Raw genomic sequence first — 22,785 nt, 5'->3', positions numbered from 1 at the left:
CAAATCGCCGGGCCTGGACAGAATCCACCCAAGGGTTCTGAAAGAACTAAAGGCGGAAATAGCGGAACTGCTACAGCAAGTTTGCAATCTATCCCTGAAAACAGGAGTGATCCCGGAGGATTGGAAGATAGCCAATGTTACGCCCATCTTTAAAAAGGGATCAAGAGGTGACCCGGGGAACTACAGACCTCGGTTCGGGAGAAAATGGCGGAAGCACTGATAAGACAGCTTCGATGAGCATTTCGAAAGAAATAAACTTCTAAACACAAGCCAACATGGCTTCTGCAAGGGGAGATCGTGCTTCTGCAAGGGGAGAACTTACTGCACTTCTTCGAAGGAATTAACCCGAGGTACAGCTATACGATGGGAAGGATGTTATTGAGTGAGAGTCCCCAAGAAAGGGACTTGGGGGTAATAGTGGACAAGACAATGAAGCTGTCAGCACAGTGCACAGCGGCCGCTAAGAGAGCGAATAGAATGCTAGGTATAATCAAGAAGGGTATTACAACCAGAACGAAAGTAGTTATCCTGCCGTTGTATCGGGCGATGGTGCGTCCGCATCTGGAGTACTGCGTCCAATACTGGTTGCCATACCTTAAGAAGGATATAGTGATACTCGAGAGGGTTCAGAGTAGAGCGAAACGTCTGATAAAAGGTTTGGAAAACCTTTCATACGCTGAGAAATTGGAGAAACTGGGACTCTTTTCCCTGGAGAAGAGGAGACTTAGAGGGGATATGATAGAGACTTAGAAGATCATGAAGGGCATAGAGAAAGTAGAGAGGGACAGATTCTCCAAACTTTCGAAAACTACAAGAATGAGAGGGCATTCGGAAAAGTTGAAAAGGGACAGATTCAAAACTAATGCTAGGAAGTTTTTCTTCACCCAACGGGTGGTGGACACCTGGAATGCGCTTCCAGAGGGCATGATAGGACAGAGTACGGTATTAGGGTTCAAGAAGGGATTGGACAGTTTTCTGAAGGAAAAGGGGATAGAGGGGTATAGATAGAGGACTACTATACAGGTCCTGGACCTGTTGGGCTGCCGCGTGAGCGGACTGCTGGGCACGATGGACCTCTGGTCTGACCCAGCAGAGGCACGTCTTATGTTCTTAGTGTCATCTACAAATTTAATCACCTCACTCGTCATTCTAATTTCCAGATCATTTAGACAGCACAGATCCCAATACAGACCCCTGAGGCACTCCACTATTTACTCTCCTCCATTGAGAAAAATGACCATTTAACCCTACCCTCTCTTTTCTATCCGAATCAATTCCTAATCCACAACTAAACTTTGCCACCTATCCCATGACACTTTAATTTTCCTCAGGAGCCTCTCATGAGGAACTTTATCAAAAACTTTCTGAAAATCTAGATACACTACATCAGCTGGCTCACCTTTATCCACATGTTTATTCATACCTTCAAAGAAGTCAAGCAAATTGGTGAGGCAAGATATCCCTCGGCTGAATCCATGCTGATTGTCTCATTAAATCATGTTTGTCTACGTGTTCCACAATTTTGTTTTTATAATTGTTTCCACCATTTTGCCTGGCACTGAAGTCAGGCTTACCTGCCTGTAATTTCTCTGATCTCCCCTGGAACCTTTTTTAAAAATTGGCTAACATTGGCCACCCTCCAATCTTCAGGTACTACAGATGATTTTAGCGACAGGTGATCACCAACAGAAGGTCAGCAATTTAATGTTTCACTTCTTTTAGTACCCAGGGATATATACCATCTGGTCCGGTTGATTTATTACTTTTAAAATTGTTGATTTGGCTTATTTGGCAGATTCACAAAGATTTCTTTTAGTTCTTCTGCATCATCACTCTTGAAAACCATTTCCAGTTCAGGTAGATCTCGTATATCTTCTTCCGTAAAGACCGAAGCAAAATATTCATTCAGTCTCTCCACTATGGCCTTATCCTCCCTGAGCACCCGTTTTGCTCCTTGATCATCCAATGGTCCCACAGATTTCCTCACAGGTTTTCTGCTTCTGATATATCTATTAAAATTGTAATGAGTTTTTGCCTCTTTTGCAAGTTTCTCTTCATATTCTCCGAGCTATCTTTATCAATACTTTGCATCTAACTTGCTAGTGCTTGTGTCTTATTTTCTTTATTCGGATCCTTTTTCCATTCTTTAAAGGATATTTTTTGGCTCTAATAGCCTCTTCACTTCACCTTTTAACCATGCCAGCTCGTTTCCTCTTCTTTCCATCTTTGCTGATACATGGAATACATCTGGTCTGGGCTTCCACGATGGTATTTTAAAATAACATCCATGCCTGATTTATAGTCCTAACCTTTGCAACTGATCCTTTTAGCTTCTTTTTAACCTATTTCCTCATTTTATCATAGCCGCCCTTTCAAAAATTAAACATTTTTACAATAGATTTATTTTGCGACGTCACTCTCAGTATCAGCTCAAATTTGATGAAGTTATGATCACTGTTTCCCAGTGGACCTAACATAGTTAACTCCTGTACTATGCCTTGCATTCCACTAAGGACCAAATTTAAAATAGTTCCCTCTGTTGGTTTCCGGAGCAGTTGCTCCAAGAAGCAGTCATTTATGACGTCAAGATATGTCCCACTTATGATATAAGTGGAAGAAATAATCAAATAGATTCATCCCGAAATAGTCAGCACAAGCAGATGTGAAGATCGAAATTTGTTCATAACTTCTAGATAACACAGTAAGAGTCTGTGCACATCCATTGATTTTAATACCCAATAATGTTTTCTTGAACCAGAGAGTTTGAAGGCAGGAAGTTCCTGGTTGATGTGGAAGCTAGGAACCTCTTTCGGCAAGAAAGATGTAACTGTGCCCAACTCTATAATCATAAGAAAAGAATCTCTGCAGGACAATTCCTGAAGTTGCTGTCTTGATGGTGAGGTCCATAAGAAACCTGGTCCAAAAGCTCATAGGGCAGACTCAATAGTGACCAGAGAACTATATAAGATTTCATGTCAGCAAAAGAGGATACTGGAAGGCGGTGCTATAAAGTGCCCTTCAAAAATCTGGCTATATCCAGATTCGCAGCAAGGGTACTCTGATTAATCCTGTGTCTAAAACAGAATAGCCAAGCAATCTGAACTCTTACGGAACCAACCATTAGGCCATATTCTAGACCTTCTTGGAGAAAAGTGAGTATTACCAAGATCAGAGCAGAGCTCAGGTCTTCATTCAGAACATACCAAGTTTTGGAAACACTTCTAGGTTTTTAGAATGCTGCCAGTCAACTTTTTTTCCTACACTTCAGAATGGTGACCACTTCCTCCAATTAGCCTTTGCGTACTAGTGCTGCATGCTTAAGAGTCATGCCATAAGACCAAAGCATTCTGGATCCTGCAGGGCAACTGGACTTGTGTGAGGAGCCAGGGATGACAGGGAAGTTTGAGATATTGATCACTTTTCAGACAAATCAGGTCTGCATATCATGGTTGTCTTGGCCAGTCTGGTGCTATTAAAATCATTGTCCCCTGGTGCTCTATGTTCCTGCGCAGAAGTCAACCTATCATGTGCCACGGAGGGAAGGCATATAGAAGACCTGCCTTTGGCCAGGGTTGGACTATGGCACCCAGGCCTATGCTTCCCGGCTCGTGTCGTCTACTGAAACAGACACCATCAGATCAAATGTTGAGCACTCTCACTGATTCACTATGCAGTGGAAGGCTTTGTGAGACAATGATGACTGCCCGGGGATCCAGGGTTTTCCAACTCAGGAAATTTGTGGGCCTCCGTCCAACAAACAGCATTTGGGCTTCCAGACACAGAGCAGCGTCTCCCTTGGAGAATGACATAGGCTACTGCCGTTGTGTTGTCCAAGAAAACTCAAACCTCTCTGTCTTGTAATTTGCTCCTGATTCCTAGCATGCCTGAACTAGACACCCCTTGCAATGTGCCCCTCCCCAGCTGTAAAGGCCAGCAACTGTCAGAGTCATCCATGAAGCGATGCAGAGGGAAACTCCTGTGGTGAGAGACTGTGGTTTCAACCACCAGACTAGACTGCGATGGGCTTCTGTTGTCCAAGGAAGCTTTTGGTGAAGCATATTCCATTGAGGGCACTATTGGCAAAGGAGCGCCTCCTGGAGTGGATGCAAAAACGCCCTTGCCCAGGGGATAACGACTATGGTTGCAATCATTGACCCCAGAACCAGAAAATACTGCCAGGCCATTGGAACAAGCTCACTCTGAAACTCCTGCAGAAACAGTGCCAGTAGTAAGCTATATAGGTGTCTTTTAAATCATCCAATTCAACAGTTTCTGAAACGAATCTTATTAATTTAAGAAATCCACACATCAAATGCATACTGGTACCGTTCCCTCTGGTCTGATCATTATACGTACTCCTTCAAAATCAACTGGACCAAAAACAAAATCAAAGCAATTACACAAAAAAATAACTTACAACTCACGTCAATACATTGACCCCACCAAATTCTGAACAAAAACAGACACTATAATCCAAGACTACAACCCCAAAGACTTCATCTCACAATGGAGCCATCTAGATGAGCTAGCCCCAGAACAATCCAAAACCAGAATCCATAGAAAATCAGACAAATGGTTCGACAACGAACTACTCCAACTCAAAAGGCAATGCAGACAACTTGAAAGAAAATGGAGAAAAAATATCCAATATTCCACAAAAACAGCATGGAGAATACTGCACCAAAAATACAAACAAAAGCTGAAAGAAAAAATGAAAGACATACTACACAAAGCAAATAGAAGGATCCCAAGACACAAAAAAAGCTATTACAGTTACTAAAAGAACTCAGACACCACACCATATCTGACCAATAACAACTCCTCTCCCCCTCCCCCTCAGCCACCCTCTTAGCCACATTCTTCAAAAACAAGATCGCAAATATCAGAGCCACATTTAATGGAACACCTACTCACCTAGAAGAGATCTCAACTCCCCCCCCACAGAGAAAGAATCAGTAGCAGCAGACAGAACCTGGTCCCACTTCTCACCTATACAATGATCAGACCTCAAACTATATAACAAATACAGTCCAGTGTTCTCCCCAGAAATTTTTTCTAGCTGGGTGGCCTGAAAAAATAGCCGGGTGGGGCGGGTCAGGGAAATATGTTGGTGCAAATTTGATGCTATGCAAATTAACCCTCCCTGCTTACAGTGAAGGAGTAAGAGTGGGGAAGAGGGTTGGCCCACGATCTGGAACGCTATGAAAGTTACCCCTCCCTGCTCATGGTGAAGGAGTAGGGTAGGGGTGTCCAACCTTTTGGCTTCCCTGGGCCACATTGGACAAAAAAATTTTCTGGGGCCGCACAAACACCAACACTAGCTGATGAGCAAAAAAAAAAGGCTGAGCAGGTCCCAAATTTGCAATCACTAATATAGAAGATGTACGTATCTAATAATAAACCTTCATTAAAGGGACACTGTGGAGAAGAACCCAAAAAAAGCAGTAATTCTTACCCTGACTGAGTGATCCTCCACGTAACACCGCTGACAGTGGGAGCAGCCACAGGCTTCCGCATCCCCACTCTGATGAGCAGGGATGCGCGTTCCTGGTTCTCCCATTCACTTCTATTACAGCTATGGTGAGCCTCATCACAGCGGGGATGCTGAATCAGCTGTCAGCAGCACATGTGGAGGATCGTTTAATCAGGGTAAATATTACTGCTTTTTTGGGCTTCCTCCCTGCCCCCCCCTTGGTTTTCATGTATGCATGAAAGCAGGGGCAGCTTGAGGATATTGCCTTTGGCTGCAAAGCTTGGAGATTGAGTTGCCAGACTGGAGGAAGATGTCTTCAGTTGGCAGGGCTTGGAAATCTCCACTAGCTCAAGTATTTATAAATTGCACTCAGGCAGGGAAAAACTTTGGTGCCCCTCCACTAATTTTGGGCTCCAGTCCCTCTTCCAAATCAGCTGTGACTACACCACTAAATACAAAAATAATTGTGATGCACATATCCCAAAGCTAACATATTCCAGTTAATAAATTCATAATAAAACAATTTTTTCTACCTTATTGTCTGGATGTTTTGTTTTTCCATCATCTTGGTCCCTCTCTTTCTGCTTTTTGTCGATCTACCAATTCTCTTTCCAATGTCTGCTGTCCAGTTTTTCTCCTCTTCTCAATACTGTTCCATTCTTTCCTTATGCCTGTCTCCAATGTATTGATTTTTCCCTTTCAGCCTTAACTTTTTCTCTTTTTTGCCTCTGTCCACTCAAATCTTGCCTTCTTTCTCACCCTTCTTCTTTATAAATGTTCAGCTACCTCTCAATTCTCCATCTTCTCTCAGTCCCTAGCTCTCCTATTTCCCATCTCACTCCTTTCCCAGCCTCCTATTTCCTTCTATCTACTCCCCATTACTACATTTCTACCACTGAACTCACTCCTCTCTCACTCATCTTGTCATCTCCCTTTTGATCTCATCCACATGGCTCACCACTTTCAGAATCCCCCTCCCTCTCTCCACTGGTCAGGCTGTAACTCCCTGTTCCTTTCTTTCCATCTCCTGCCTAGCATCTTCTTATCCCAGCTCTCTTCCCTCCTGCCTTCCCATGGTCCATCTCTCCTCCTCTATCTCCATGGTCCAACATTTTGCTCCCTCTCTTTTCTGTTTTCTTTTTCCCTCCCCCTTTGATCCTGAATAATGAAATGGAGGGGGGAAAAAGAGAGATGCTGCATCTCTGCCTTCCATCCACAGACCTAACATTTCTCCCTCCTTCCTATCCCAAGATCCAACTTCTCTCCCTTTCTCTTCCCAACTGACCCCATCCCATCTCTCCCCCCTGCCTGCCTGCCTCCCTTCCCCAGCTCCACCATTTCTTCCTTTCTCTTCCCAACAGTTCTCCCTTCAAATATCTCTTTCCCTCTTCCTCCACACCAATGCTATAAATTCTATGCAGGGTATCAGGATTATGCAGGTAAGATGAACTAGACCATTTCTAGAATGCTTTTGAAGAGTTATCAAATGTATCTACAATTGATTTGGATCTCTAGAGCAGTGTTCCTCAACCTTTTGACACCTATGGACCGGCGGAAATAAAATAATTATTTGTGCACCGGCACCAGACCACGGACTGGCAGTTGAAGAACACTGGGATAAGTCATGCCCATCTTCACTCAATCTCTGCCCCAAACCCCGCCCCCATAATAGTACTAATTGTAACACCATTTGTTCCATTCATTTTTCATATAAACACACAATATAATTGTATTAACAACACATAATGCTTAACCACAAAATTAAAATACATAAAGCACACCGTATGCTTTTTAACATTCATTCCTACCATAAAACAGATAACCCCATGCAAATGCAGGACCAAAAACTAAAAGTACTAATATTTACAAACCCTAAGATGCAAGGCTCTGCAAGCAGTACAACCCCAGAGGAAAAGAAACAAATGCATTTCTTCCTGAACAGACAAATCAATCACTAAATTAAAAAAAATAAAAGCATTTCCCCTACCTTTGTTGTCTCTCTCCCTCCATGTGCCTTGCCTTCTGGCCTGCCCCCCGGTGTTATCTTTGGGCCGGTCTACTTTGCGATCAATGCAGCATCTTCGGGCCGGCTCCCTGAATGCTGCATTGCACAAAGCTGTGGGCAGCAGCTCCTTGCATGCGTCCCGCGCCTCATCTGGAAGCCTTCCCTATAACGTTGCAATGTCAGAGAGAAGGCTTCCGGTTCAAGCGAAGGACGCATGGAGGAGCCTTTTCGCATGGCTTTGTGCACTGCAGCACTCAGGAAGCTGGCCCGAAGACGCCATGTTGATCGCACCGTGGACTGGCGGCTGAAGAACGCTGTCTTGGCCCAGATGGACGTGCCGGCCCTGTGAACCGGCAGAAAATTTCTGCGGACTGGTACCGGTCCACGAACTGGCGGTTGAAGAACACTGCTCTAGAGCACCTGGTTTTGGGCATTTCCACCAGCTGTGTGCAGTGAACTTTTATCCCTCTACATGAGGAACTATTCTCTGGGAATAATTTTTAGTCTTGTTCCTTTTGGATAAAGTGATTGTCATTCAAACAGTCATAGCTGCCAATGCAAAAATTAGAAATAAATTTAAAGAAATGGATCAAGTTATTTTGGTCTGTTCCCATTTTGTATTGTATATGAAGGTTTCAATCCCTTATACAAAGTTCTGAGTTTATTCAAGACCACATATATAAAATACCCCCAAATACTCACCAATTTCACCAATTAATAATTCAGAAACTCCAGTCAGAGTCTCAGGACTCCTACAGCCACTTTGGTTTTTGGGACACATTTTTTTTGCAAGCCGCGCTCCAATCCTCTTCCCTGTCCTTACTCCAGGGGTATCCAACCCGCGGCCCGACAACGAGTTTTGTGCGGCCCAGCTTCTCTCTCCCTCCGGCGGTAGTTTTCTGTCCGGTTCCCTTCTGCAGTCGGCTGCGGGTGGCGTAAGTTCCTCGTGCGCAATTCATGGCTGATTCGGTAGCCTTCTCTCTGACGTCGTGATGTCAGAGGGAACGCTTCTGGCGCAACCACATATCATACTCCTAGAAAACCCCAACCATGACTAACCTAGTAATTAACTCGATCTCATACCCCATTCAACCCACGCTAAAACTCCTCGGAGTGCTGATAGACAGAGGCTATGTAAGGATTGTAGCTGTCCCACAATGTTAGGTTGTAGGGGTTATGTTAGGCACCCTTACAAAACGCCAGATCCCGAGTTCAATACCGTCACCGACGATTCACCAGAAAGTAGACTCAAATAAGAAGCACAGCCAGAGGTGATTGCATAAAGAATATATTATAGAAATAGGCTTACAGAAAAGTAAGATTCATAAAAGTTACAATTAAAGATTAATGAGAGATATAAGTCTTACAATAACAGAGACTGCTTCTGTGTTCTTGTGAATGAGAGAGAGCACAGAAAGAAAGAGAGAGAGAGAGAGAAATAGAGGGGTGGGGAGGGTGATGTCCCAAGCTTCAGGTTCCAGCAGTAGAGAGCAAGAAGAACAAGAGGAGCCAGAGGAGCAAGATGAGGGGGTGATGTTGCAAGGGGGCTTTTATAGTTTGGAAACTTATTCTAAATATAGAATCTATTGAGCTTCAATAGAAGTTAAGTTTCCCCATCCTTAGTAAACTTGTGCTAGACAGGAAAAGAATAGATGGAAGTCAAAGGTAATTTCCAGTATGCCTCTGACAATAGTTTCTTAATTAATCTTAGTTATCTGTGCACCTGGACCCATTATATATCCTAAGCTGTCCATCCTAAACATCAGACACTAACACATCTTCTTAGCACCTCTTTGCCCCTCTTAGCTGCAAGCTGGTTTGTTACCTTTTAAGCATGCTTTAATTAGGGCTGTTTGAAACCGTCTGCCTGGATGCTTTCTGTCTGTGCATGAGCACTCAGGATCTATCTGCATCCACATCCCAGAGTCAGATTGATATAATTTCCCTTAGGCCTTTGCTGACATTAGTTATGCCAACTGAAAATGCTGATTGCTAGCAATAGCTATGCAGACAGGCTGTACCATGCAACCAAAAATCAACAAAATAATAAAATCATCATTTGCAACTATGAAAAACCTAAGACAAGTCCGAAAATTCTTAGACCGAAAACAATTCCAACTCGTGGTTCAATCACTTATCCTAGACCTAATAGACTACTGCAACATACTATATCTCCCCTGCCCTGCAACCACAATAAAACAACTGCAAACAATACAAAACACAGCCCTAAGACTCATCTATTCGCTGAAAAAATATGACCACATCAGAGGCATACCACGACTCACACTGGCTCCTAATACAAGCCAGAGTACACTTCAAATTCTACTGCCTACTATTTAAAGCTATAAACGGAGACAGCCCAACCTCGACTAATTCAATCCACCTCAACCAGACACAGGAGAACCCACACCCACACAATATTCACACACCCGCCAATCAAAAACATCAAACAAAGAAAACTGTATGACAACCCACTGGCCACCAGAGCAGCAAAACTGGACCGACAACTCACCAATCTGCTGATTTCAACCACAGACTACAAAACCTTCAAAAAAGAAACAAAAACCCTACTCTTCAAAAAATACATAAAACCAATATAACACAACCAGACATGTCCCAAACTCCTCCTGCAATACTATCTACTTCTTAGTAAATTAGAAAATGTTCAAACTATTCCTTAAGTACTTTTTATTATCTTAACAATATGTACTTCTTAATATCATAACAATTCTTATGTAATCCGTCTTGAACCGCAAGGTAAAGGCGGAATAGAAATCGCTAATGTAATGAAATTAATACTTACCATTTTATCTTTCTCCTGCAAATCCAAACAGATTCTCTCCTTCTCTGCTCTTAATCTCTCAATTAATTCTTGAAGTTGCATTGTTTCCTGCACAAGTGATGCTTTCCGAGTCTCACATCCCTGTACCTTAACTAATAGGCTGGCCTTCTCTGCATTCAGATGAGTAGCTGCATCATTCAAGGTACTGAGAGTATCTTTTAATACTTTATTTTCAGATACACATGCTTGAAAGTTGCCATTTTCTTCTTCCCTCTTTAATAAGAGAAGGCTATGCTGTGATTTTAGGTGTTCAAAATCTTCATTCTGTTTCACATTCTTAAAAAATGAAAAAGTACAAGATATTTAACACACTTCACTGGAAAGACAGACATTACAATACACACAATATTCATATGATATGTTTAGTTTTGTTGGCAATAAACTATTTTTAAAGAGGTTTTATTTTTTGTTTTGGAAAACAAACTAGAAATATACTCTAATAAAGATGGAGTGAATTATAAATTGTGGGTTGCTCATGCTCAAACTTACTATTTTGGAAGTCTTTATCCAAACAGTAATTGGAAGTAAACTGGCAGATAAAACTCAATACTGCAGCTTTGCATATCTCTTTTATGGAGATTGATCTCAGAGTAGGCTTATCAGAACTATTATTAATGCTAACCCTCAACATATCCCTTCATATGTTAGCCTACCTGAGCACAACCTAAAAGATCAGCCTACAAGCTGCTTAGAATACATCTGTTCCTAATTACCAGGTCTACTGGGTCTAAAAAAAACCCTAAAACACAAGTTCATCCCCTTCTCCTTCCGTACCAGTCATACATTAGAATGTATAGAATTTGTATGTAATTGTATAAAAGAATTTTGTTTTGCCCCCCCCATTTTTAAAAATGTTATACGCACTAAAGCATTTGATACTGTGTATATAACAAAATTTAATAAAATTTGAGAAAGACTGGTTGAAATTTTTAAATGCTTCAATCCATTCCAGATACAGTACCTTGAAATGCTTTAACCATGCTTCACATTTTGCTATCTAAACACAAGACTATTCAATGAAACATCTATTCAAAGTTGTCAACACACATACGTACTGTGAAAAACTGCAGGAAGACCTTAGAACAAATGCAAAGTAATGCACATCGGGAAGAATAATCCAAATCATAGTTACCTAATGCTAAGGTCCACTTAGGAGTCAGCACCCAAGAAAAAGATCTAGGTGTCATTCTAGACAATATCTTTAAATTTCATGCCCAGTGTGTGGAGGTGGCCAAAAAATCAAATAGGAATGCTAGGAATTATTAGGATGTTAGGATTTATTAGGAAAGAGATGGAAAAATAAGACCAATATGATTATAAATGCCTCCATATTGCTCCAATGTGCGACTTCACCTTCACAAAAATACATATAGTGGAATTAGAAAAGGTACAAAGTGATAAAGGAGATGGTACTCTTCTTATAAGAGGAAAGGCTAAAGAGGTTAAAGTTCTTCAGCTTGGAAAAGAGATGGCTGATGATATGATTGAGGTCTACAAAATCCTGAGTGGATCAAGACACTCAATGAAGTTACATGGAAATATTTTTAACACAAATAGAAGGAAATATTGTAAGAGGATGTGGTAATAGTGATTAGTGCATCTGGGTTTATAAAAGTTATGGGCAAGTTGCTGGAGGAAAAGTCCACAGACAACTATTGAGACACATAGGGAAAGCCACTGTTACTCCTATTTGGGTTTCTGCCTGCCATTTGTGATCTGGATTGGCCACTGTTTGAAGCATGATACTGTGCTAGAGAGACCATTGGTCTGATCTAATATAGCTATTTTCTAAATGCATTAGAGTAAAAGTTAGTAGAGAGATTGAATGAATTCTTTGCTTCGGTCTTTACAGAAGATGATGTAAGAGATCTACCTGAGCTGTTAACGATTTTCAAGAGTGATGTGAAGGAACTGAAAAATCTCAGTGAATCTGGAAGATGTACCAAGCCAAATTGATAAGATAAAAAGTGAAAATTGTAAATAGACATATAGACAAACATGATTTAATGGGTCAGTCAGCATGGGTTCAGCCAAAGGAGATCTTGCCTCACCAATTTGCTCGACTTCTTTGAAGGTATGAACAAACATGTGGATAAAGGTTATATGTTGATGTAGTGCATCTAGATTTTCAGAAAGTTTTTGACAAAGTCCCTCAAGAGTGTGGCGTGGTGGCTACAGCTACAGCCTCAGCACTCTGACGTTGTGGGTTCAAACCATGTGCTGCACCTTGTGACCTGGGCAAGTCGGTAGCCTTCTCTCTGACGTCGTGACGTCAGAGGGAACGCTTCTGACACAGCCACAGATCGCACGTGAGGAGCCGACGCCACCCACAGTCGACTGCAGAAGGAAGCCGGCCAGAAAACTACCGCCGGAGGGAGAGAGAAGCTGGGCTGCACAAAACTCCTTGTCGGGCCGCGGGTTGGACACCCCTGGAGTAAGGACAGGGAAGAGGATTGGAGCGCGGCTTTGATGCTGGTGGTGCGGATGCAAGAGGACAGCCGGGCGCTCACCTAAATTAGCTGGGTGTAGCGCCCGGCTAAAACACGCTAGGGAGAACACTGCAGTCACGCAGCCTGTGACCTTAACCACTGCCCCCCATACCTATTGAAAACCTCCAGTATGCTATTTCGCACTCTGCTCCTACAATGGATACAAACTTTACTCACAGATGGCCAGTTCCCACAAGACCTCAGTAAAATTATCATAACTTTGATCCTAAAAGACCCCAAAGGAGCATGGACCAACCATCCAACTACAGACCCATAGCCTCAAGCTAATGGAATGCCTTGTAGTTAAAGCCCTAAACTTATACCTAGAAAACCACAACTTACTCCACCCCACAAAGTCTGGCTTTAGAACCAACTACAGCACTGAGACTCTACTAGGAACACTCATGGACATCGCGAGACAACACCTCAGCACAGGCATGAAAATGTTGATCATACAATTAGACCTCTCCACAGCCTTTAATCTAGTAAACCATGACATCTTTTTACAAACACTAGACTCAATAGCAATTACAGGCAAGGTACTAACATGGTTTAAAGGATTCTTACAATCCAATACTTAGTCAAAACAAACAAAGAAAAATCAGAACCATGGTCCAACCCATGTGGAATACCCCATGGATCACCTCTGTCTACCACACTCTTCAATCTATACATTGCCTCCCTAAGCTCCTATACAAACTAGGCATTACCTCCTATAGTTACGCAGATGACATCACCATATTCCTCCTCTTCGACCAACCAGCGCCCTCTATGGTAGGCACAATACACATAACACTCGAAACGGTAGCACCATGGATGAAAGAACACAAACTAAAGCTTAACCCTGACAAAACAAACTTCATCCTCCTAGAAAACAGCAAAACCCCAACCATGACTAACCTAGTAATTAACTCGATCTCATACCCCATTCAACCCACGCTAAAACTCCTCGGAGTGCTGATAGACAGAGGCTGTGTAAGGATTGTAGCTGTCCCACAATATTAGGTTGTAGGGGTTATGTTAGGCGCCCTTACAAAACGCCAGATCCTGAGTTCAATACCGTCACCGAAGATTCACCAGGAAGTAGACTCAAATAAGAAGCACAGCCAGAGGTGATTGCATAAAAAATATATTATAGAAATAGGCTTACAGAAAAGTAAGATTCAAAAAAGTTACAATTAAGCATTAAAATTAATGAGAGATATAAGTTTTACAATTACAGAGACTGCTCCTGTGTTCTTGTGAATGAGAGAGATCACACAAAGAAAGAGAGAGAGAGAAATAGGGGGGGTGGGGAGGGTGATGTCCCAAGCTTCAGGTTCCAGCAGTAGAGAGCAAGAGAGCAAGAAGAACAAGAGGAGCTAGAGGAGGGGGGTGATGTTGCAAGGGGGCTTTTATAGTTTGGAAACTTATTCTAAATCAGTGGTCTCAAACTCAAACCCTTTGCAGGGCCATATTTTGGATTTGTAGTTATATAGAGAGCCTCAGGAAAAAAGAGTTAATGTCTTATTAAAGAAATGACAATTTTGCATGAGGTAAAACTCTTTATAGTTTATAATTCTTTCCTTTTGGCTAAGTCTTAATAATAATATTGTCATTTATAGCTAAAGAGACATATGATCAAGAAACTGTTTTATTTTACTTTTGTGATTATGATAAACATACTGAGGGCCTCAAAATAGAACCTGGAGGGCCGCATGTGGCCCCCGGGCCACGTGTTTGAGACCACTGTTCTAAATATAGAATCTATTGAGCTTCAATAGAAGTTAAGCATCCCCATCCTTAGTAAACTTGTGCTAGACAGGAAAAGAATAGACGGAAGTCAAATGTAATTTCCAGTATGCCCCTGACAATAGTTTCTGATTAACTTTAGTTATCTGTGCACCTGGACCCATTGTATATCCTAAGCTGTCCATCCTAAGCATCAGACATTAACACATCTTCTTAGCACCTCTTTGCCTTCTTAGCTGCAAGTTGGTATGTTACCTTTTAAGCATGATTTAATTAGGGCTGTTTGAAACCGTCTGCCTGGATGTTTTCTGTCCGTGCATGAGCACTCAGGATCTATCTGCATCCACATCCCAGAGTCAGATTGATATAATTTCCCTTAGGCCTTTGCTGACATTAGTTATGCCAACTGAAAATGCTGATTGCTAGCAATAGCTATGCAGACAGGCTGTACCATGCAACCAAAAATCAACAAAATAATAAAATCATCATTTGCAACTATGAAAAACCTAAGACAAGTCCGAAAATTCTTAGACAGAAAACAATTCCAACTCGTGGTTCAATCACTTATCCTAGACCTAATAGACTACTGCAACATACTATATCTCCCCTGCCCTGCAACCACGATAAAACAACTACAAACAATACAAAACACAGCCCTAAGACTCATCTATTCGCTGAAAAAATATGACCACATCAGAGGCATTCCACGACTCACACTGGCTCCTAATACAAGCCAGAGTACACTTCAAATTCTACTGCCTACTATTTAAAGCTATAAACGGAGACAGCCCAACCTCGACTAATTTAATCCACCTCAACCAGACACAGGAGAACCCACACAATATTCACACACCCGCCAATCAAAAACATCCAACGAAGAAAACTGTATGACAACCCACTGGCCACCAGAGCAGTAAAACTGGACCGACAACTCACCAATCTGCTGATTTCAACCACAGACTACAAAACCTTCAAAAAAGAAACAAAAACCCTACTCTTCAAAAAATACATAAAACCAATATAACACAACCAGACATGTCCCAAACTCCTCCTGCAATACTATCTACTTCTTAGCAAATTAGAAAATATTCAAACTATTCCTTAAGTACTATTTATTATCTTAACAATATGTATTTCTTAATATCCTAACAATTCTTATGTAATCCGCCTTGAACCGCAAGGTAAAGGCGGAATAGAAATCGCTAATGTAATGAAATTAATACTTACCATTTTATCTTTCTCCTGTAAATCCAAACAGATTCTCTCTTTCTCTGCTCTTAATCTCTCAATTAATTCTTGAAGTTGCATTGTTTCCTGCACAAGTGATGCTTTCCAAGTCTCACATTCCTGTACCTTAACTAATAGGCTGGCATTCTCTGCATTCAGATGAGTAGCTGCATCATTCAAGGTACTGAGAGTATCTTTTAATACTTTATTTTCAGATACACATGCTTGAAAGTTGCCATTTTCTTCTTCCCTCTTTAATAAGAGAAGGCTATGCTGTGATTTTAGGTGTTCAAAATCTTCATTCTGTTTCACAATCTTAAAAAATGAAAAAGTACAAGATATTTAATACACTTCACTGGAAAGACAGACATTACAATACACACAATATTCATATGATATGTTTAGTTTTGTTGGCAATAAACTATTTTTAAAGAGGTTTTATTTTTTGTTTTGGAAAACAAACTAGAAATATACTCTAATAAAGATGGAGTGGATTATAAATTGTGCGTTGCTCATGCTCAAACTTACTATTTTGGAAGTCTTTATCCAAACAGTAATTGGAAGTAAACTGGCAGATAAAACTCAATACTGCAGCTTTGCACATCTCTTTTATGGAGATTGACCTCAGAGTAGGCTTATCAGAACTATTATTAATGCTAACCCTCAACATATCCCTTCATATGTTAGCCTACCTGAGCACAACCTAAAAGATCAGCCTACAAGCTGCTTAGAATATATCTGTTCCTAATTACCAGGTCTACTGGGTCTAAAAAAACCCCTAAAACACAAGTTCATCCCCTTCTCCTTCCGTACCAGTCATACATTAGAATGTATAGAATTTGTATGTTAATGTATAAAAGAATTTTGTTTTGCCCCCCCCATTTTTAAAAATGTTATACGCACTAAAGCATTTGATACTGTGTATATAACAAAATTTAATAAAATTTGAGAAAGACTGGTTGAAATTTTTAAATGCTTCAATCCATTCCAGATACAGTACCTTGAAATGCTTTAACCATGCTTCACATTTTGCTATCTAAACACAAGACTATTCAATGAAACATCTATTCAAAGTTGTCAACACACATACGTACTGTGAAAAACTGCAGGAAGACCTTAGAACAAATGCAAAGTAATGCACATCGGGAAGAATAATCCAAATCATAGTTACCTAATGCTAAGGTCCACTTAGGAGTCAGCACCCAAGAAAAAGATCTAGGTGTCATTCTAGACAATATCTTTAAATTTCATGCCCAGTGTGTGGAGGTGGCCAAAAAATCAAATAGGAATGCTAGGAATTATTAGGATGTTAGGATTTATTAGGAAAGAGATGGAAAAATAAGACCAAGATGATTATAAATGCCTCCATATTGCTCCAATGTGCGACTTCACCTTCACAAAAATACATATAGTGGAATTAGAAAAGGTACAAAGTGATAAAGGAGATGGTACTCTTCTTATAAGAGGAAAGGCTAAAGAGGTTAAAGTTCTTCAGCTTGGAAAAGAGATGGCTGATGATATGATTGAGGTCTACAAAATCCTGAGTGGATCGAGACACTCAATGAAGTTACATGGAAATATTTTTAACACAAATAGAAGGAAATATTGTAAGAGGATGTGGTAATAGTGATTAGTGCATCTGGGTTTATAAAAGTTATGGGCAAGTTGCTGGAGGAAAAGTCCACAGACAACTATTGAGACACATAGGGAAAGCCACTGTTACTCCTATTTGGGTTTCTGCCTGCCATTTGTGATCTGGATTGGCCACTGTTTGAAGCATGATACTGTGCTAGAGAGACCATTGGTCTGACCTAATATAGCTATTTTCTTTTTTTTTAAGTTCAATAATTTTTATTAAGTATTTTAAAGGATACAAGAATCATTTAAAGTACATAGAAACAAAGTAAAGCTTTCTGTATATAAAATATATAAATCTGTGTTTAACTGTATAGGAGCAAAGGCTCCAATTATTAAAAATGTATGTAAGGGATATATAAGATAAAGATGAGAGAGAGCAGTAAAGAAAAAGGAAAGAAAAATGAAAGAGAGAAGAGAGGAGAAGAAAAGGATAACAGGAGTGTCTAAGAAGATGAGCGTACATAAGAATCTAAGAATGACCATGGAGATTTGTTGTATTTCAAGTTCATGCAGGTTCGGAATGTAACTCTCTTCTCATATGCATAGGATTCAAATCTATGATACATACTCAGAGAGTTCCACCAAAAGGTATAATCTAATAGCGAGGGTGATTTCCAATTTTTTAGAATGTGCATGAGAGCAGTCACCAACATGGTATCAATGAGTTTAGGTGGACAATTTGATTGTGTGAAACATGGGTGTTGAGAGCGAAGGATTACAATGTCTATAGAGATTTCTTCTGAGCAGTTAGTAATAGATTGTATGGTGTTCCAGACATAGGTCCAAAAAGAGCGGACTAGAGTACAATGAAATAACATATGATCAAGAGTTCCTTCCTCTTTCAAACAGTTCCAGCAAACAGAGTCTTGCTTTAAGTTAGCTTTCCACATGCGAAGTGGGGTCCATATTGCCTGCCACATAAGAAAGTACATTGATTGTGATACTCTAGAAGATAAAAGCGGGCGATTTGTTGATGACCAGAAAAGTTCCCAATCAATGTCAGAAAGCGGAGTGGTAAGTATAGCGTCCCAGTGCTTCATAGAGTGAGGTGAAAAAGTGAAGGAGTGATCTCTTAAAATACTGTAGAAGGATGATATCGCTTTGCCTTTTAATAGAGACAGAGAAGACCAGTTGTAAATAGTATTTTTGGAAGTCATATAGTCAAATCGTATATGCAAAGAAGGCAACACTCCAGTGAGAGAACGCCATTGTGAATAGGTAGAAGGAGGTAGCGAGTATGTAGAGCACAGTATATCGAATGGAATTAACGAATTGAGGGTAGACAATTGATGGACAAACCATATACCTGCCCGCTGCCACCTTTTCCATGATAGAGATTTGTCGTGATTTTGAATTTTGGGATTGTTCCAAAAATATAGCTATTTTCTAAATGCATTAGAGTAAAAGTTAGTTGAAAGATTGAATTAATTCTTTGCTTCGGTCTTTACAGAAGATGATGTAAGAGATCTACCTGAGCTGTTAACGATTTTCAAGAGTGATGTGAAGGAACTGAAAAATCTCAGTGAATCTGGAAGATGTACCAAGCCAAATTGATAAGATAAAAAGTGAAAATTGTAAATAGACATATAGACAAACATGATTTAATGGGACAGTCAGCATGGGTTCAGCCAAAGGAGATCTTGCCTCACCAATTTGCTCGACTTCTTTGAAGGTGTGAACAAACATGTGGATAAAGGTTATATGTTGATGTAGTGTATCTAGATTTTCAGAAAGTTTTTGACAAAGTCCCTCAAGAATGTGGCGTGGTGGTTACAGCTACAGCCTCAGCACTCTGACGTTGTGGGTTCAAACCATGTGCTGCACCTTGTGACCTGGGCAAGTCACTTAATCTTCCACTGGCCCATGGTACATTAGATAGTGATCACACCAGGACACACAGGGAAAATGCTTGCAGTAGCTGTATGTTAAACGCTTTGAGCATGGTTGTAAAACTACAAAAAGGTGGTATACAAGTTCCAATCCCTTTTCCTCATAAGAAGCTCCTGAGAAAATTAAAGAGTCACGGAATAGGAGGCAATGTTCAATTGTGAATTAGGAATGGTTATTGGATAGAAAAGAGAGGGTAGGGTTAAATGGCCATTTTTCTCAATGGAGGGTAAATATACGGTGGCAGCCATAAAAGCAAAGAAGATGCTAGGAGTTATTTTTAAAAGGGATAGTTAACAAGCTAAGAATATTATAATACCTCTGTATCACTCCATGGTGTGACTTCACCTTGAGTATTGCGTTCAGTTCTGGTTGCCTTACTAGAAAAGGTTCAAAGAAGAGCGACCAAGATGATAAAGGGAATGTAACTCCTCTCGTTTGAGGAAACACTATAGAGGTTCTAAGGGCTCTTTAGCTTGGATAAGAGACGGCTGAGAGAAGATATGATAGAAGCCTACAAATTCCTGAGTGGTGTGGAACAGGTACAAGTGGATCGATTTTTTACAAAGACTAGGGGATGCTTGAAGTTACAGGGAAATACTTCAAAAACCAATTGGAGGAAATATTTTTTTTCATTCAAAAAATAGTTAAGCTCTGGAACATGTTGCCAGAGGATGTGTTAAGAGTGGTTAATGTAGCTGGTTTCAAGAAATGTTTGGACAATTTCCTGGAGGAAAAGTCCATGGTTTGCCCCGGATCAGTAGCATGGAATGTTGCAACTATTTGGGTTTTTGCCAGATACTAGTGACTTGCATTGGCTACTGTGAAGATGGGCTACTGGGCTAGAGGTGGGTTTAGGCAGGAAGATGAGCAACTGTTTTAGCCATATTCAATTTTAGATGGAGGTGAGACATCCAGGCGGCAATGTCGGAGAGGCAGGCTGAGACTCTGGTCTGGGTTTCAGTAGATATATTTGGTGAAGAGAAGTAGATCTGGGAGGAGTCAGCCTAGAGGTGATACTGGAAACCATGGAAGGAGATCAGCGCTCCAAGTGAGAAAAGGAGTGATCCTAGGATAGAGATGTGAGGAACACCAATTGATTGTGGGAAGGCTGTGGAGAGGAATCACCATTGCATACACTGAAGGTACGATGGGAGAGATAGGAAGAAAACCAGGAGAGAGCAGAACCCTGGAATCCCAACAATGACAGTGTATCAAGGAGTAGGCGGTGATCAATAGTATTAAAGGTGGCAGACAGATTCAAGAAGGATGAGGATAGAGTAGAGGCCTTTGGATCTGGCCAAGAACAGGTTATTGGAAACTTTAGTAAGGGCAGTTTCTGTGGAATGCAGTGGGCAAAAGCCCGACTGAAGTGGATCCAGAATAGCATGGGATGAGAGGAAGTCCAAGCAACGGTGGTGAACAGCACATTCAAGTAACTTGGATAAGAAAGGGAAGAGGGATATGGGGCAATAGTTGGAGGGACACGTGGGGTCCAGTGAGGATTTCTTGAGGAGGAGTGTGACAACAGAATGTTTGAAGGCATCAGGGACAATTGCAGTGGAGAGCAATAGGTTGAGGATGTGACAAATAGGAGGGATGACAGAGGGCACGATAGCACCGAGTAGGTGAGTGGGAATTCGACCGGAGGAGCAGGTAGTGGGTTTGGAGGATGAAAGATGTGTGGTTTCCTCTTCAGTGATCTCAGAGAAAGAGTTGAGGGTGTCAGGTGTTAAGGGAAGGGGGAAACAGCCTTGCTGAGAGCTCAAGGTGAATCTTCTGAATCTTATCATAGAAGAACTCTTGTCATTGTCTATGGAAAAATTGAAGGGAGTATAGGCAGCAAGGGTGCTTTGAGTAGGGAGTTTAGTGTGGTATAGAGATGGCAAGGATTGGAACTAAGAAGTGGTTAAGTGGATATAGTATTTTTGTTTGCCCATCAAGAGGGCAGACTGGAATGATGTCAGCATGAATTTGAAGTGTATGAAGTCGGCGTGAGCATGGGATTTAAGCCAGAGATGTTCAGCAGGTAGCAGATGCGGGAGGTGAGCCAGGGTTGAGGTTTGGCACACCTAACAGGACATTAGATTGGAGGAACAAGAAGAGTACCTAGAGCAGAGGAGAGAATGGTATTATAAGAGGACAGCTTTGTTGACAGTCTTGTGTGATATAGTAGTTGAGGGGAGGGATGAGACAGAAGTGGAGAAGGCTCTGGGTTCAATAGCCTGAAAGTTCCTGAATGTGTTGGTGGCAATTGGCAGGATCTGGGGGTAGGGTGATGAATAGTGAATGTTAACAAGTGATGATCAGAGAGGGGAAGGGTGGTATTGCAGAATTTGGTGGTTGAGCAGTTGGAGGATAGAATTAGGTCTAGGCAATGTCCTTTCTGGTGTGTAGGAGTGGTAGAGCACAGCAGAAGATTGTATGAGGATGCTGGGGCAAGGAACTTAGAGGCAAGGGAGTCAGAGGTGTCATAAACATGGATATTGAAGTCACCGAGTATGAGAGAAAGGGATGAGGGCTCAAGGAAGGAGGAGGAGAGCCAGCAATCAGAGTCAGACGTATCGAGGGGTCGGTAGATGACTCTGAAAAATACCCCAAAACAACAAAGAAGCAGAGCAGATCAGAACACACATTCTGAATTCGTTGGCAGAAGGAAAAATTGAGGAGAGATGTTCTCCACTGCAGAAAGGGAGGAGTTCAAACTCTTAAAGAGACACCCTTCTGCAGATTCGCAGCTAATAGGATTCAACAGTATATACTCCTGTGTAAATTTAACAGAAATCTCACTTTCTCTGCTGCCATTATCATGTTTTACTGTAGGGATGATGTTGACAGGGTGACATGCTCTTGTTTTACACCATGAACCAAATTAGGAAATTTTCACTTTTGTTTTATTGATTATATGGCATGCATTAAACATCAGATGAAACCCTTTAATTTTTTTTGGGGGGGTTCAAAGTGTGCAGCAACACCAAATAAAAAGTGTACCTTTCACAATTATATCACCCAAAATGGGAGATCCAAAATACTTAGTATAATCATGCATCTGTGCATTATCAATATCTTTACTATGTCTGTCATTGCCTGTGTCCATGTATCATCCCCATGTAGCACTTCCCCATGTCCCTGTCCCTAAGCTCCCCTCCATGCCCATCATTTCTCCCTCTCTTTCCTCTGCTGTGTGCAGTATTTCATTCTCTCTCTTTTCAACCCCTTAGTTTGGAATCTCTCTTCTCCCTCCTGCCAGATCCAGCATCCCTCTATCTTCCCATGGCTCCAGCCCCCCCAAACCCCTCCCCAAACATGGTCAAGCTCCACTAAAAGGTCTAGCAACTATCCCTCTACTCTACTGGTCAAGCACCTCCCCCATGGGTCCAGCACCTCCCCCATGGGTCCAGCACATCTTTCCCTTCCCTTCTGCCACACTAGCTATCTTTTTAGCTGATCCCCACTCAAAGTCCTCCCTCTGCTGGGTCCCTCCTTATGTAGG

At 41.3% G+C, this 22,785-nt stretch overlaps 1 protein-coding gene across 1 annotated transcript in view; it reads right to left on the bottom strand.

The window, feature by feature from the left end:
* CENPE (centromere protein E) overlaps positions 1–22,785 on the bottom strand; it is a 539,120-nt gene that overhangs the window by 129,721 nt on the left and 386,614 nt on the right. Inside the window, exons 37-38 of the mRNA XM_033956806.1 lie at positions 15,768–16,082; positions 10,282–10,596 (exon numbers count right to left, since the gene is read on the bottom strand). Of these exons, the coding sequence (XP_033812697.1) occupies positions 10,282–10,596; positions 15,768–16,082 (630 nt within the window). The remainder of the gene's footprint in view (positions 1–10,281; positions 10,597–15,767; positions 16,083–22,785) is intronic.

This window comes from Geotrypetes seraphini, chromosome 1 (assembly GCF_902459505.1).
Source record: "Geotrypetes seraphini chromosome 1, aGeoSer1.1, whole genome shotgun sequence".
Classification (NCBI taxonomy): domain Eukaryota; kingdom Metazoa; phylum Chordata; class Amphibia; order Gymnophiona; family Dermophiidae; genus Geotrypetes; species Geotrypetes seraphini.
This window is presented reverse-complemented; position numbering and strand designations above follow the sequence as displayed.